The sequence below is a fragment of the Megascapheus bottae genome, chromosome 29, assembly GCF_031878675.1.
Source record: "Megascapheus bottae isolate mThoBot1 chromosome 29, mThoBot2.hap1, whole genome shotgun sequence".
In the NCBI taxonomy this organism is placed as follows: Eukaryota; Metazoa; Chordata; class Mammalia; order Rodentia; family Geomyidae; genus Megascapheus; species Megascapheus bottae.
Window position 1 is genome coordinate 4,793,336 of NC_143537.1, and position 16,168 is coordinate 4,809,503.

At 44.9% G+C, this 16,168-nt stretch overlaps 1 protein-coding gene and 1 long non-coding RNA gene across 8 annotated transcripts in view; one reads left to right on the top strand and one right to left on the bottom strand.

Annotated features, from left to right (window-relative positions):
• Gabra1 (gamma-aminobutyric acid type A receptor subunit alpha1) overlaps positions 1-3,737 on the bottom strand; it is a 48,265-nt gene extending 44,528 nt beyond the window's left edge. Inside the window, exons 1-2 of the mRNA XM_090321092.1 lie at positions 3,636-3,737; positions 1,499-1,587 (exon numbers count right to left, since the gene is read on the bottom strand). Coding sequence (XP_090177218.1) covers positions 1,499-1,572 — 74 coding nt within the window. The 5' untranslated portion in view covers positions 1,573-1,587; positions 3,636-3,737. The remainder of the gene's footprint in view (positions 1-1,498; positions 1,588-3,635) is intronic.
• The window catches only part of LOC150044548 (uncharacterized), a 604,944-nt gene that overhangs the window by 493,749 nt on the left and 95,027 nt on the right, over positions 1-16,168 (top strand). The gene's annotated exons all lie outside the window — the stretch shown is intronic.

Genomic DNA, 16,168 nt, shown 5'->3' on the forward strand with positions numbered 1-16,168 from the left:
GAAATGGGGTGACACGCAAAATTGCTAAATTAGTGCAATCTTTAGAGTACAGGGCGCCTGTTACCTTTACCTGTAACTCCTTTATTTTTAAAACTTACATAAAATTCAAGAACTATTTCTGTGTTTTTGTTGTTTCAATGTTGGTTCTTGCCAACTGGCATTTTTGACACAAATGCCAAAAATAAGCCTCTCTGTCCCCAAGAATTCCAGTTTTTCCTACACATGTGAAAAGAACCCTTCCTTTTTATGATTTCCTAAACAGACTCTTCCTAATTTTTATTTTTAATATACCATGTCATATTGTAATTGCCATTGAAACCTCAGAAAAAGTTCAAGATCATTTATTTTGGAATCAACACTTCTCGCCAGTGTGGCGTGTTCTAAAATGAATATAAATTTTGAAGAGAAACGTCAGTGATAATACCTGCTTTTCATGCCACATGAAGCACAGTATCATAAAACACTGGTCACTACCTCCCCCTACAGGTCGTTACAATCGTAACACCTCACGCAGCTTTTCAACAGCACTGAAGACCACTTAACTCCTCACATTAGGTGTATCTGACACTAATATGTACGAGCCACTGGTTGCGTATTTAGCATGCATAATATTAAAAATAACAACAGACAACTTCTCCAATTAAAAACCTCCTCTTAAATCCACATCTTTCCAGGTTATTCCACCTATTTCCCTGAAGTATAAGACTTCCCTTTACTGTGGAAGGATATCAGTGATTGGCGATCTGTCAGATTGTCCTTACAGACTGCCTATCAGAATAGGCTACACAATAAATAGTAAATGGTTGATGAAGAGTCTTTTATGTTTGAGCATTCAAGTGCATATATCTTCTGCTCTCTATTTGGTCATTAGGAAATATTTCCAATGTGGTTCAATTTAGGCATTTTTCTCATTAACTTTCCAGGGTAGGTTCAATAGAGATGTTTTGTAAATACCTGTCTCACACACTGCCCATCTATTGTTTCTGTCAATAATGGCTTGCCAGCATAACATTCATATCCACTTATAGCAGCATGACAGTCAACCTGCAAATATTAGCTTAAACTTTCCACTTCCATAAAGATTCGCAAGTCACTCAATGATCTCTACAACCAGTTAGAAGTTTTCTGGTTGGAAAACCAGTATATGTGGTATGCAGACATGAATCGAAGTAACTTTTTCCCATAAATTAGAAAACAGCATGTTTTGTTCAATTACAATTGAGCGGTGAAAAGTTCCATTTAACACTTAAATGCTAAATCAATACATTTCTCAGCAAAGGCTTGTTAAGTGTCTTCTAAGGTAGAAAGAAAATGATTGGGTTTTTTTTTTACACTATTATTTAAACTATAGTCACTTTATTCTTAGCTGGAATTTTATGGCAGTTAAGTTTGTTGAATTCCCTTAGTCATGAATTCACCCATGGCTAATTTTTCCCCTGATGGAATAAATGAAAAGTTACTCAAATCTTCATACAAATGGAAAATGAAGTGTCCCTACCTTCTTGCAGTCAGCGTGCTCAGAAGGAGGGTCCAGGCCCAGAGATAGTCAGACAGACCCAGACTCTTCTTCATCACCGGCTTCAGCAGCTGAAAAGTAGAATAAGTAGAGATCAATGTGTCTTGCAAGGCACCTCAGATTAGAGCCTCTAGGGCTGACTGAGGCAGCTCAGATGAGTGAAGTCAGGAAGTGACCTCACTGGAACACGACACCTCCCTGGACGGATGGGGACCGGGCCCATGCATGGGCTGCTGGCTCTTCCACCTCTCCATTGAGAAATCTGCCCATATTTTGATTTCCCCTGTGCAAGAAAACCAAGTTGCAAAGCATTCAGGTGATCGCATGGCTCAACATTAAAAAAACAAAAACAAAGCCGTGAGTTGCCTTCCCCGGGATTTCTATTTCTATTAGAATTTGATTTCTTTTCTTCCTGTTTATCGTCTGAAAATGATGACCTTCCTGATTTGAGTCCCCATGCCTGAACTCTGCAGTGCAATTATTTAAAGCTAGTGTTTGTGGGTGGGCTGTGGAGCTCGGCTAACCGCCTTCATCTCTGCCTTCTGCGTGTACCTTGATGGCAGACGCAACCGTCTTTCCGTAGAAAGACCATTGGAAACACACTGTTGAATGCCGAAGTCGTGCCTCTGAGCTGTGCCCATGGGCGCTTGTCAAATACGCTCTCTACTGTTTCCGTGAGGCTAAAGGGCAATGCTGTAGGGACAGGCCATGTGCAGCTAGGTCTCTCTCACATGCAAAGCAAACACACACACACACACACACACACACAGGCACACAGGCATGCCCACGGAGCTCGCGAGCCCCCTCCAGGTCTGCAGACACGTACACACACGCAGAGAAGCATGTCCACAGAGCTCTTCAGTCCTCCCGGTTCCGCCGGGCTGCTGCGAGAAGCTGCTTCCTCGGAGCAGGGCAGACCGGAGGGCTCGGCTCTGCCTGAAGAAGGGGGACCTCTGAGTACAGTGCAATCAACCCCTGTCTGATTTCTGACTGTCGACGTGGCTCTGGGCTGCAGGAGGAATGGAGGACGATGGAAAGGTTGCAGAATGAGGGACATATGGAGCCTATTTGTGGAGCCAGTTCGGGAAGTTCCATGCCTTCTCTGGTGAAGGAGTAGAAGGGGTAACGTTTTATCTTAACGCACGGTCATTACACTAATTGCACTTCTGGAGTGAGAAGTGAGAACGGCCCCGCTCGCGCTGTCCCGAGTCTGCACACCTCGGTGGGGCCAGCGATGCCCAGCTCGTGTGCAGCGCCTTTAACCCCGCCAGAAAACGCCTTCCACACGCTGGGATCGTGGCGGTTGAGTAAAAATCACCGCAGGCAGGCATGGAAGCAAAGCCCCGGAATGGACGCCTGGGATGGAGCGAGGGAGGGGCGAGGCCTGTGGAGCGCGAGCTGGCGCGGGGGCGCGGACGGACGGACCGCTCACCCCCTCACCTCGCCCGCCCCTCCCCGGCGCCACCACCCCTCCCCTTCAGCAGCTCTAACGTCGGTTCTCTCCGCTCCGCTCATGTGGTCGATCTTTGTAATAAAAAAAGAAAAGGGGGGGGGGGGTCCTGAAGGGCGAAGCCGGGCAGGGCGGGCGGCCGCGGCCCTGCTCGCGCGGGGCCCGGAGGATGGCCCGGCGGGGCCGGAGTGGAGCGGCAAAGTTTCCTGCGAATGCACTCGAATAGTTGAGAAGAGACGCGGGGCCCCGCCGCCGCCGCCGCGCCGCGCCCGTCCGCCCGCGCCCCGCGCCCCGCCGCGCCTTCCCTCCGCTCCGCCCGGCCGGCCGGCGACGCCGAGCCCAGCCGAGCCCAGCCGAGCCGCGCGCGGCGGCTTCCAGCCCGGCGCCCCGGACCCGGCAGACAGGTCTCCCTCCCCGCGCCGCAACTTCGGGCGATGCCCCGCGCCCCTCCCCACGCGCCCCGCTCCCCCCGGCCGGGGACAGACGGGGGGAGAGGAAAAAAGAGAGACCAAAACAACATGTCACCCCCACCCCGTGGAAAGAATCAGGGGCGCCCGGAGCGGGGACGGAGGAGTCGGGGCTCGGGCGCGAGCGCTCCCAGCCCGCCCGGAGAGCCGCCCGGCGGCCCGACCCGCTCCCGCCCGCCGGCTCCGCGCCCGCGCCACTCACCTCGGGGCCGCCGTGGGCACCGGATCGCGGGCGGCGGGCGGCGTCTGGGAGCGGCGGCGGCGGCGGCGGCCGAGCCGAGGCTGGAGTCCCCGCGTGCCCGCGCGCCCGGCCGGCGGGCGAGCGCGGCGCAGCGCCGGCCAGCGGCGTCCTCGCCGGCCCCGGCCTCACGCGGCGCGCGGAGACTTCGCGCCCGGCCTCGCCCCCCGGACCCGGCGCGCGGCCGCACCGCAAGAGACGTCCGTGGGCCGAGCCCGCGGTCCGCGCGCCGGGGCCGAGCGGATGCGGCAGCGGCGGTGACTTCATGGCGGGCAGATTTCACTTGAGAGAGGAAGGTGGGACCCGCCGCTCCATGCCCGGACCAATCCGCCCGCTCGCGCGCGCGGCGGCGGCGGCGGCGGCGGCGGCGGCGGCGGCGGCGCGGCTCCGGCCCTAATCCCCTGCTCCCGCGGCGGCGCGGCGGCTCTGCCCGCCGAGGATCCCTGCCTCCGCCCGGGGGGGCGGGCGAGCGCGGGGCGCGGACCCGAGGACCACGCCGGCGCTCCCACCTCGCGCGGGCCTCGGCGCCGGGCCCGGCGGCCTCGCGGGTCGGGGACGGGGGCGCGGGCGCGGCGCGGGCGGAGTCCCCGCCCCTCCTCAGGCCGCGGGCGGGCGCGGGAACAGGTGCCGTGGCCGGGGCCTGGACGGGGGCTGAGAACTTTCCAGGACGGCGCTCCTCCTCGGGCTCCCCCTGCCCGTCCACTCTCGGGCCGGCCACGGCGTCGAGGGGCGGGGCGGGGCGGGGCCTCGGAGCCGGAGCCCAGCCCGCCGCCCCCTCCCCGCCAGCTCTCCACCCACAGCCCTCGAGGTGGGAAGGGGCGGGCGGGCCGGGCTGGGTTTTGTGAATGGCGCTCGGGGCGCCGGGGGGAACTGTCCCTTCAGCACCGGCCCCGCTCACCCGAGCGAGCGTGGAGCCCGCGGGGCCTCGGGCCGAGGGGACGGACGGAGACGCCCAGCCCCGCGCCAGGCGCGCGCTCCCGGCCGGCGGCCCGTCACCCCGCGTGGTGCTCAGTCCACGCGTCTCGGGTGACCTTGGGCCGCTAGCTGGGAATGACGTCAGTGGCAGGGCGAGGAGGAGGGGGAGGGCGGGGGAGGGGGGGAGGGCGGGGGAGGGGGGGAGGGCGGCGGCCCAGGGCACGCGGCGGCCTTCCCGGGCGCGCTCGAAGACCTCGGGTACCGCCGGGCTCCAGCGAGGGACCGCCGGGGCCAGCAGCGCTGCGGGCCCCACGCCCCCGTCGAGGGCCTCGTCCACGAGCGGCGTCCGCGCGTCGGAACGCGCGAGGCCGTTCCTCCCGCTCGCCACCCGACCGTCCTGGCTCCCACGACGGTCACGGCGAGCGGCCGCGGCCCGCGGACACGCCGGGTCTGTAGGTCGTGTTGCAGCCGGGACGCGATGCGGAGGAGGTGACACGGAGCGCCGGGTCGTCCCGCGTGGCCCCGTCTTCCACGCCGCCCGTGGCGAGCTCGTCCAGCGCGCGGCCCACGGAGCGTGCCTGGATGCTCAGCCAGGCGTGCCAGCCTCCCCCGGCTCCCCGACGCCCCCCAGAGCCCGGGCGCCCCACAGCCACCAGCGTTTGGCAGAAGGCATTTGAGGTCAGACCTGGGCCCAGACACTGGGCAAGCCTAGCGGCTCTCCACCCGGTGCCCAGGCTGCTGCATGTGGTCCACGGTGCTTTTCCTGTCAGTCTTAAGTGGCAGGAAGCCCTGACCTAATTGAAGAAGAAGCAGTGCTGATTGTATTCCACCACGTATGAACCAATTGGGGAAAAAATAGCAAGCGTGTTCCCCTTTATTCCGCACAGCTTGTATTACTTAAACAATGATTTAGGTTAAGGGAAAGAAATGAGGAATCATAAAATGATAAGCTTCAGCCAAAACCTAGAACGTATTGAAAACAGGCCTACTGTTGCTCTACTATGTCACCAAATACAGCGGCGCGTGCATACCTTGCCATGAAACACACATACATACATACTTATGAATACTTACGTGGGACATTTCATGACACTCAAACTTGTTTTCTAGTTTCCAATAGATATAATGCAAACCATCTTATTTCATGAACTAAACTACTGTATTTGAAGAACGGTCATTCCTTTAGAATTGACATTGAAGTAAAACATTAGTGGGTGAAAAGGAAAAATAGTTGTGATTTAAGAATAGAATATTTGACTCCTAGATACCACTATTTATAAAAGACTTTTTAAAAATAGCATATTTTTATGGTCATCTAGATACTTTTGATAGCTGGACAACTCAGATAAATTATTACTTGAGATTAGGAGCATAGTTTGGCATTGCCACATACTGAGAGACGTGGTGAATATAAAAGTAAAAATACAACCAAAATCTCTTCAGTGGGGATGAGTGTGTGTTCACTTCAACCATGACAAATGGAATTTCCCAAATATGTAATGTTTTCGCGATTCTTATGGAAAGCAAATTCAGTTCATCATGGCACAGTAAGTGGCTGAGAATGGATGGGAGCTATAAGAGAAGTCATCCACACTCAACCGTGTGTCCTGCCTACAGACTTAGTTTTTCTGCATCTCATTCCCTGACATTTTCTAAGTAGCAGGAATACCACATATTGTACTTGTAGCATTCCTTGGGAAAGCAAAGGTTGAATAGAAATTTCCCTTTGTATCTTATCCCCATGAATTTCTTCTTCCTCCAGCATGTAGTATTAATAGCATGTTCGCAATAAACCCCAGGACTGATGGTGTCCACACTGTAAATAGAAAACAACCCATACATAGAATTGCCAATCATCAGGCAAGTTCTGGGACAAGTTGCTTGTTTATACCACCTTAATCCTAGGGCTGTATTTATAAGAGGTTCTAAGAAGAAAAACAGTTCTCACTGCAGGTTTCTTAGCTGTAGTATTTTACATAAAACCCAATCCCGAGAGTGAGTACAAGTGGACAGACAGCCAAGCAGAGAAAACATTCCATTTCTTGCCACTCTCCTCAGGGTACATCTGCAGCACTGTTGTTTTCACCATAAGGCATCAGAAATTCCCCCAAAACCTATTGTGTGTGTGTGTGTGTGTGTGTGTGTGTGTGTGTGTGTGTGTGTGTGTGAAACAGAGATTATTTGATAGTTAATGTAAATATACAATTTTAACCCCACTAGCATTTTTCAGTTTACTGGTAACCCAAACAAATGTCACCCAGAATCACCCACTGTCTTTTAGAAATGTCCTTTTCATAGATATCAAGCCCATTAACTCAAGCAAGTAAATGTGTGTTTATTCAGAATTAGGGAAAGTATAATAAAGTGGTAGTAGGAGCAATAATTTGTTTTAAAATATCAGTAAAAAGCTAGGCACTGGTAGCTCATACCTCTGTAACCCTTGCTACTCAGGAGGCAAAAATCTGGAAATGACAATTAAAGCCATCCCAGGCAGGAAGTCCAGGAGACTCATTTCCAGTTAACCACCAGGAAACAGGAAGTAGCTCTGTGACTCAAAGCAGTAGAAGGCTAGCCTTAAGTGAAAAAGCTCAGGGACAGTGCCCAGGCCCTAAGTCCAAAGCCCTATGGCTGACAAAAAATTAAATAAAATAAAGTATCTGTGAATCTCCAAATGGAGGAAGGTTTCCTAAAAAATTATTATTAGCTCTGTTGATTCAATCAGGAGCCTGAAACCTGTGGTTTAAGTCTAAACAGAGGTCAAAAAACATAATATGCTACAATTTTCCATTCTTCTAGATATGATATTTTAAATTTCCATGTGCTACATGACTTGATGGAAGAACGTTTATTCTCTATTCTTATGACAAAATTAAGGCATTTAATTATCCATTATTTGTAAGTGTAAAGTATATGTGCATGTATACTTTATTGCCAGAAGGTCATTTTAAACTGTAGAAATGCATATTTACATCTATTTTCTTTTTCAAGATAAATGGAATAAAGAGATGATACCTAGTCTGTAATGCATGAAGTATCTAGCAGGAAGCAAAAGAAGATGTGAGTTAGAAAATCAATTTGGAGAGATTACTTGTCAGGCATAAAAAATAATAGGTATTTTGGTTCCAAGAAATTAATGTCGTTAATTCAGCATCTTCTGGCATGATTATGGCATGTCTGTTTTAAAATCTTTGAAGTCTAATGTGCTTTCATAGCCTGTTGTTGGACATCCTACATTCAAATATGTTTAAAATTGTAAAGCAGAAAATAATACTAACATTTAAACAGCATTTAAAACATTATTCATCGTGCCCTGAATGGCCACAGGATTTGGGGAAAGGATATGAAACGGAAGGATTTACTAGAACAAAAATCAAGAATTAAGACACTAATGCCCCATCTGTTCAGTAGCTCCCACTTTCTGATATTTACAATAATTGTGCTTTGTGGAAAGAAATTAAAATGAGCTTGTGGATGTGAATTTTTATTATGAATGTATATGAATGAATTGAAACGTAATTAATGCCCTGTGTTACATCTAGCTAATGGGAATAGCTGGATTTTATTTACTCTAATTTGTGATTATGCCAAGGAAGTTTAGCCAAACCTATTTCTACTCTGCTTATAATAACATTAAGAATGTTTTTAAGGGAAAAGCTAAAAATATCTGTGTGTGTATATGTATATATATGCATATATATTCTCTTATACATAGCTATATATGTACATAAATATATAAAATATAGATATGTACAAAATTTTAGCTTCTCTATATAGAACATGTAGCTTCTCTATGTAACATATAATTTATAGAGAGATATCCCACTATTCCTCTATATCATATATCCTAACATATGTAGATCTATGTATAGCATATATGCTGTGTATTTACAGAGAATTTTCAGTTTCTCTGTAAATGTATGAGATCTATATAAAGAGAGAGCATAAATTTGGTATATAGAGAGATTTCCAGCTTTTATCTCTCTATATAGGTATATATACATACATATGGATATGTATGTGCATATAAAGCAATATTTTCAATCTTTCTCTGAATATATGTTATATATCACATATAAGCTATAAATATGCTTATACATTATCTTGTGAAGATGACTGTCAATCACTTTTGCATAATTATTTATGAATCAGTCATTCAAATCTCAGAAAAAGTAGACTGATTTTCATGAGATTTTTGAATTTTATCCAGAAAGAATTGATCTAGGTAAGAACAAAAATTACAACCTCAGAAAACCATAGCCCAAGGCCAACTGAACCAAAATTGTTCATAATGCCAAATACAGTTATTTATATCCACCCTCTGCATTCAACTGATCATAAAGATGGCAGGACATAATTGCCTTTGAAAGCTATACACAGTAATTCTGAAGACAACTGAGTGGACTTTCTGGTAGTCACTACTTCCACACAGTCGTAGAATTCAACGTAAGGTAGATCATTCTCAAACTCCTTTTAAGGAAATGACAGAATGAATTTCACAGTGACACGCCTTTCCTCATGGAAATGAGCAGTTACTTTCTAGCAGTGATACACCAGACATAGCACTAGTTTTCTCATATAATATTTAATTCTACTCTCATAGTACTTGTGCTTGCAAATAAAGAATCTGAAAGGCTTATAAACCACAGCTTGGATTTGAACCCACATATGAATTGAGTTACTGCCAAACATTTCTGATCACAACACAGTGACAATTAGGCCACCTGACATAGATCAAGAGTGGAACTGCTAAGAAAAAGTGCTGAAATTATTTTTGATCACAAATATTTAAGTATTTTCAACAATAATTTAATTAAGACCTAAAAAGAAAGTTTAATTTAAAAAAAGCATTCTTACATGGCATTTAATAATTTTTATTAGAACACATTAATGGTCCAAGGGGTTTCTTGTGAAAATGCCATAGACACATAAAATACATTGTGTACTTAAGAATTTGAAAGTTGTTCTTCTCTGAACTTCAGTTTCTTTGAGATAAAGAGGACTCATTTTCATTGTACATCAATATTTATTTTAAAACATTAAAAATTCTTACCAATTGGTAACTACAGTCTTTGAAACAATTTTTACAATGCAACAGTCTGTAGAAATGTGAGCTTTTCTTGGAACATTTCTTAGCTTCTCGATTTTGAAATCAAGATCTTGGATGTGGTTTGATTGATTCGGTTGAGGCTTTAAGTGAAGCAGGTACACTTAGCCAAAATTTATCAAATTCCTGTTGACCATTGGGGATCTTCATCGTATAGTTGCAGCCTGCAGCAAGGAAAGTGAGGTCATTATTTCAGAGAAAACCAATTTAGCCAGCACATTAAGACATAAAACACTTAAGACTTTCGCTAAAATATTCAAACCACAGCTCAACGATGGTAGATGAAGAATTCCCTTTCTACCTAACTCCCACACACCACTTTCCAACAAGATAACGAAGGTCTAGTGACACTGAAGTTAAACAAACATGAGATCAAGCCAGTTATCAGTGGCTCCCACTTGGAATCATTGTTACTCTGGAGGCTGAGATCTGAGGATCACATTCTGAAGCCAGCCCAGGCAGGAAAGTCCATCGACTTTAATCTTATGGACTTCAGTCACCAAAAGGCTGAAAATAGAACTGTGGTTCAAGTGGTAGAGCACCAATCTTGAATGAAAAAGCTCATGAGCAGAGCCCAGGCTCTGAGTTCAAGCCTAGTACTAATACACACACACACACACACACACACACACACACACACACACACACACACACACACACACACACACTAAATGGAATGAAAATAGGAGTCAATCAGAAAAGGTCCATTTGGGCTGTCTTACTGTTTTCTAGCAACTAGAGATGTTGCTGAAACAGGAAGTGAGTCACAAGACCCCAGAAAGTAAAACTGAAAGGATATTTCATTTGATTTTAACAAATTCGAAAAGGATTCAGGAATACTCGTACAGAGGCCTTTCTTTATGGCACTTTTTTCTTTTGTTTTGTGTGGAAATAGTGTAGCATGCAAGTTTTCTCCATGATGAACTTGAGTGAATCATAGCACCATTCTATATTAAAGCCAGAATGTTGATATCAGATCTCCAAAGCAGCTCCGCTAGACTGACGCTCTGCTATTTGTCCTCCTTGTTAGCTCTGCGAACCACACACTGCTGTTGTTCTTCCAGTGACCTTGAGAGACTTTGTACCTCTAGGAAAAGTAGCTATTTTACAGATTGAACTGTCCTAAGTTAGTCTGACAGCCATATGTTTAAATCATGATTTCAGTGCCTGGAGTGATATTTGTCAGGCTCCCAAATAAGTCATTGAATTCAGTAGAATTGCCTGTAGCTTGAAGGAGCACGGTTGGGGAAGGTCAGTCAAGGTTCAGAAAGCCTTTGTAGAAAGCTGAAGGAGGGCTCAAATACAAGCCCTACTTTCAGGCAGAATGGTATCTGATTTTCACATATAAACAAGTCCACACAAATCACAAAATGTGAAGGAAGGAAGAAGGAAGGAAAGAAGGAAAAAGGGAAGGAAGGAAGGAAGGAAGGGAGGGAGGGAGGGAGGGAGGGAGGGAGGAAGGAAGGAAGGGCAGGCTCATTATAAAATGTGACTGATTGACCTAAGATTTTCTGAAATCAATACGTAGTAAGATTATCAACAATATGTAAGAAGAAAAAAAAGTAAATGATAAAAAACCAGCAAACAGATTATTCATGTCAGAGCTTAGGAGGCACCAGGAAGCTACAAAAAATGAAATAAAAGATTTTTAAGGAGTTTTTTAAAAATTTTTATAGGACATCCGCTTACAATGTGTACTGACTATGTAAAAGCTGAAATTGTGGGCTCCAATTACTTCCCTTTGAAATACTATTCATACTCTAAATTTTCTCCTCTTTTCCAACGTACATTAAGATATAAAGAGAACCATGTTTGTGTGAATGTATTGTTAAATATGATGAGAAAATGAAATTTTATACAAAAATCTAAAAAGTCCTAAATAATGGAAGTAGTTATTATTTGTCCACATTATTTTCATTTAAAGAGACAAAATAACTTGCTTTTGTAGGTCATTGCTTTTATTCAATTTCCAAATCTAAATCCAGATGCCATTTCCTCATGTAGCATCATATTGCATTTAATGACATGTCTGACTTTAAATTCAAAGGCCCACAGTGTCTCTTTCTTCTGGCCAGTTGCAGAATTCCTATATGTATTCATTGCTTTGGCATATCTAGATATTGCTTCATACATAATCTTTAAAATTCATACTGGAAAGATTTAATTAGAATTTGTGGAACTATATAAGTTGACTCAAAAATTCTCTAAAGGTGTTAGTGTGAAGAAAGGAAGGCATACGTTTACCAATTATTACAATGTGTGGGAAACTACAGTAAACAGAACTCAATTGTAGTAGAGAAAGACTTGTATAGCTAGAAACTAGTTGTTGATAGTTCTGAATGCAGAAACAGACATGTTATATGTGAGATTTTTATACAAATGGATAGCTTTCTGAACAATTGTAGTTTATTAGTTAATATGTGGAGTGGATTATAGATTGTATAGCAGAATAAGCTAAACTGAAACAAAAACAAAATGTCTCTTCAAACTGAATTCTTATGTGAGAAATTTTGACATCAGATTGTGGCTCTAGAATCAGAACTGTGATTTCAGAGTCAGCTTGGGTTACACAGGGAATTGGAGGCCAGCCTGGCTATATCATAAAACTCCCACACGTACACACACACACACATGTATATGTATATATAGTGTATGTGTGTGAAATAAAATGTAGATATGGAATGACACACTGTTTACAAGCATTACACTGGCCTCAAGGATTGAATCTTTTCATTCTTTTTGTCCTTTTCCTATGGTATGATTTCTTTTAAATGAGCATCTCATTTTGAATGACATGAAAGCATAGATGTGAGTGATTTACAGGAATGGAGGGTTGAGTCTGATGGTAGAGTATTTGTCCAGAAAGCTTGAGGTTTCAATCAAACCCTTAGCACAGCCACAAGCACACATGTTTTTGGGGTATAGAAGATATGACCAAATAATGCCCATGTTCACTTGATGTCCCCAAAGCTTGGACTTTTTTTTTTTTGCAAAGAAGTTTGTTATTATCACCCAGAAAGAGCTGGATTCTCAAGACTGCTGAGATTTCATGCACCTCTAGAAGTTGAGGAGGAGTGACAGGAGAGTGCTAGCAGTGCATGCTCACCTTCTTCGTCTTCTTAATTATATCACCATCTTAGAGTAACACATCTCTTCAGAAATGAGATACTTAGTTCAGAATCTCAGTCACTGCTCCAGAAAACATACATATAGGTCCACTGTAAATTCAGCCGCAAATGATTGGAAAACAGAGGCTCCCAATCAATGGAAATGACATATTTGAGTAAGAAACACTCTGGTTCACACTATAAATGCCAGATTGTTTTGTAAGATCACTGTTAGGGTAACATGCAGCTACTTTTTTTTTGTTTCTGGGAAGAATCATTTTGTGACTGTAAATTAGCTTTGTATCCATGTACATTAAGCTTTGTGTCCATGGAGCTAGAGGTCTTCAACTCGCTCCCTGCCTGTTAGCTCTAGTGACAGAGTGTTCCTGTGTAGTCATGTTGTTCTCATCATCTGATTGTTAAATGCATCTTGTTTCCTATGGTGAAGAGCTTGTAAGTTTGGCTCTATAATTTTGTACAAGCATTTATGCAAGTGAGCAGTTACAAAATTCAATTAAAGATGTTCTTTGTTCCCATTTGTATTTTCCCCAGCAAGGAAAGCAAGTTTTAAAATAGTGAACAAAGTTAAATGACTTAAGTTCCACTGCTTTCATTCCTACAAAATGTACCACATTAACTCAGTGTTTTATGAGAAACAGTTACCCTTGAAAAGAAAAAAATAAACTATAACCCTTCTTACATTGTTGTTCGGAGATACTACTTCCATTGATGAATGCATACTTTGGTTACCTGTTTCCTATGTCCAAAGAAAAATGAATTCAGTTACTAGTTGATAGTTTTTCCATGGTTTGGGTGCCCTGGTTTCTAAGTTTTATAACTTTGCTTATTCTGTTCTCCAGTTGACTGGCAGGCAAAGTTAGCCATATTGTTGAAATTGTAACTGGGCAGTGGAGTATTAGCTCTCAAATCAAATCTTAAATAATGCATAGCTCCTAGGTGTTCATAGACAATGAGAGTGATGTGGACAATGAAGACCTCAAGAAGGCAGGGACATACAGCACAGCTTGGGGGTCCCTCCCATCCGGGCTTAGCATGAACTCCCACGTAGACTGGCCGCACTGCAGGTGTTACTCTAATTATCAGCCCCCAGCCCTGGCTGAGGCAGACATCTTCCCTCCTTCTTCCCTGCCTACCTGTTACTGTTCAGAGATGAATCCAAACGTGTTAAGGAGTATGTGTTTTGCTTCCAGATGGCGATAAATGGTATAAAAAATGAAGTAGAATGAGTGGAAGCTTCTTTCATTTGGTGGTCCACAAAAGTCTCTGTGAAACAATGATGCTTGGGCTGTGGTTTTAGGTATGGGGGAAGAACATTCCAGATGACAGCAATGTGGAAGAGAGGCAAAGAAAGAGGGCGGAGGGGAGGAAGAGGAGGAGAAGGAGGAGGAGGAGGAGAAAGAGGAAGAAGAGAAGGAGGAGGAAGAAGCAGTGCCATTATTTGAGGCCCTGAGTGATAAGTCTCTGATTTGTTCTCATAACTCAATGTTACTCTTCTGGCAAGGCCTCCTGATTGCACACACACACACACATACACACACACACACACACACACACACACACACACACACACACACACACACACACACCCTGCATATTCCTGAAATTCTTCAGCCTGATCTCCAGCCCTGAGTCATCATGGAAATGTGAAAGCCCACTTCCCCCCCTCGGGTGACAAGCGCCTGAGTTCCTGGAATCCGGCCACCCCTGGACCAACTGTTAGACTGTACAGCAGGTTCCCAACACCGGGCCTTTACCACAAGCTCCTAGCAACTCTGCAGCTACCTGTGACCTGCGCCCGTCTAGAACGCCTCCACCATGACACCTCCTCAGCTCACCATGACATCCCTCCCCAACATAGCACGAAAGCTGATCCAGTCCGTGGAGCTCGCTCTCCACTCTTTCTTTATTCTAATATCCTCCTGACTCAGTGTCCTAACCCTGAGGACTGAACACGTTTAGTTCTTTGTTATGGAGAGAATGTAAAGCAGAACAACTGGAACCCAGTGAGCGACTGGAAAGAATCTCTGCAGGAACCATGTTTTAGCCATTTCGGTAGGAATCAGATGCTATTGAAACCAGATAGGAAAGACACTCTGTCTTGTCCTTTATGAAGTTAAATGCCTCGCCTGCCTCATGAGTTTTTTTATTAAAGACGTTATTAACATTGAGTTTTACATCATATTTCAAATGATGTATTTAACAAACAAGTATTCAAGAAGGGAATCTCTATATACAATCACTGGCACTTAGATTTTAGAATATAATTAAAATTAGGCTGAGGGTTTGTATGTCATAGATACATAGTAATCTATGTAATGAAACATTATGTCTATAGAGTCATAGGTTTTTATGACTATGTAGTTGTATTTATATTTCCAATACCATGTCCGTAGCATTGGGTATGCAAATATTGAGTCCTCGCTCTTGTACTGTTTGGATCTAATAGCCACATATTAAGGATACCATGCGCCTTTTGTTCCTTTGGTCTTGACTTGTCTCACTAAAAGATATAACATTTATAGATGACCTGCACATTTTAAAAGTAAGGATTTCATTTATACTACAGAAGGCATGTGTGTGGATTTGTAGAACAAAATAAGAAAATAAACATCTTTGATTAGAGACCTCTAGAAACAGAGATAACTACAATTAGCAATTTGTATCAGTGCTGCTGCTGAAACCTGAATACTTTAGTACTATTAAAGATCCCAGTAAAAAAACAAACAAACAAAAAAAAAACTGTGAGACAAAGGAGGAGGAGTAGAAAGAGGACTGCCATGCCCAGAGCCACAATCAAAGCCTTGCCTACTTTTTCAGGCTTCAGAACCCCCTCCTAAAATACTCTGATGTGTCAGAGATAAGAGACTGGGGATGTCATCAATAAAGTCCTGCGCTTGCTGTTTCCCAGCAGTCCTGATGCAGGACTCGAACCTCCACGGTTTCTGTCTCCAGAGCCCCAGCCAGTATTTGCAGCCCACACTCCAGTGGGGCGAGGCTGTGCTGGACAGCCAGTCAGACCTCCCTGTCTACAGATGCCAGCTCTGTAGCTGGCTGGTAGAGAGCTGGATTCTCTGCCACCCTGCGGTCCTCTTACTATGGACACCAACTCCTCATCTCTTCATGTCTGCAAGCAGATAAGAAAACAAATATGGTGGAACAGTGAAGTCATTCATTATCACATAGTAAAGAAGCTTGAAAATGTTAGCAAGGCAAACCTTTCTAGGGAAAGTCGATAAGCCAGGATTCTAGCTTGGCACCTATCTCACTCACTGGATGACTTTGTATGAACTAGAACACATTTATTTTCTGATTTGTTTTTTCAGTAAAGGCACAATTGAGATTTAAAAACC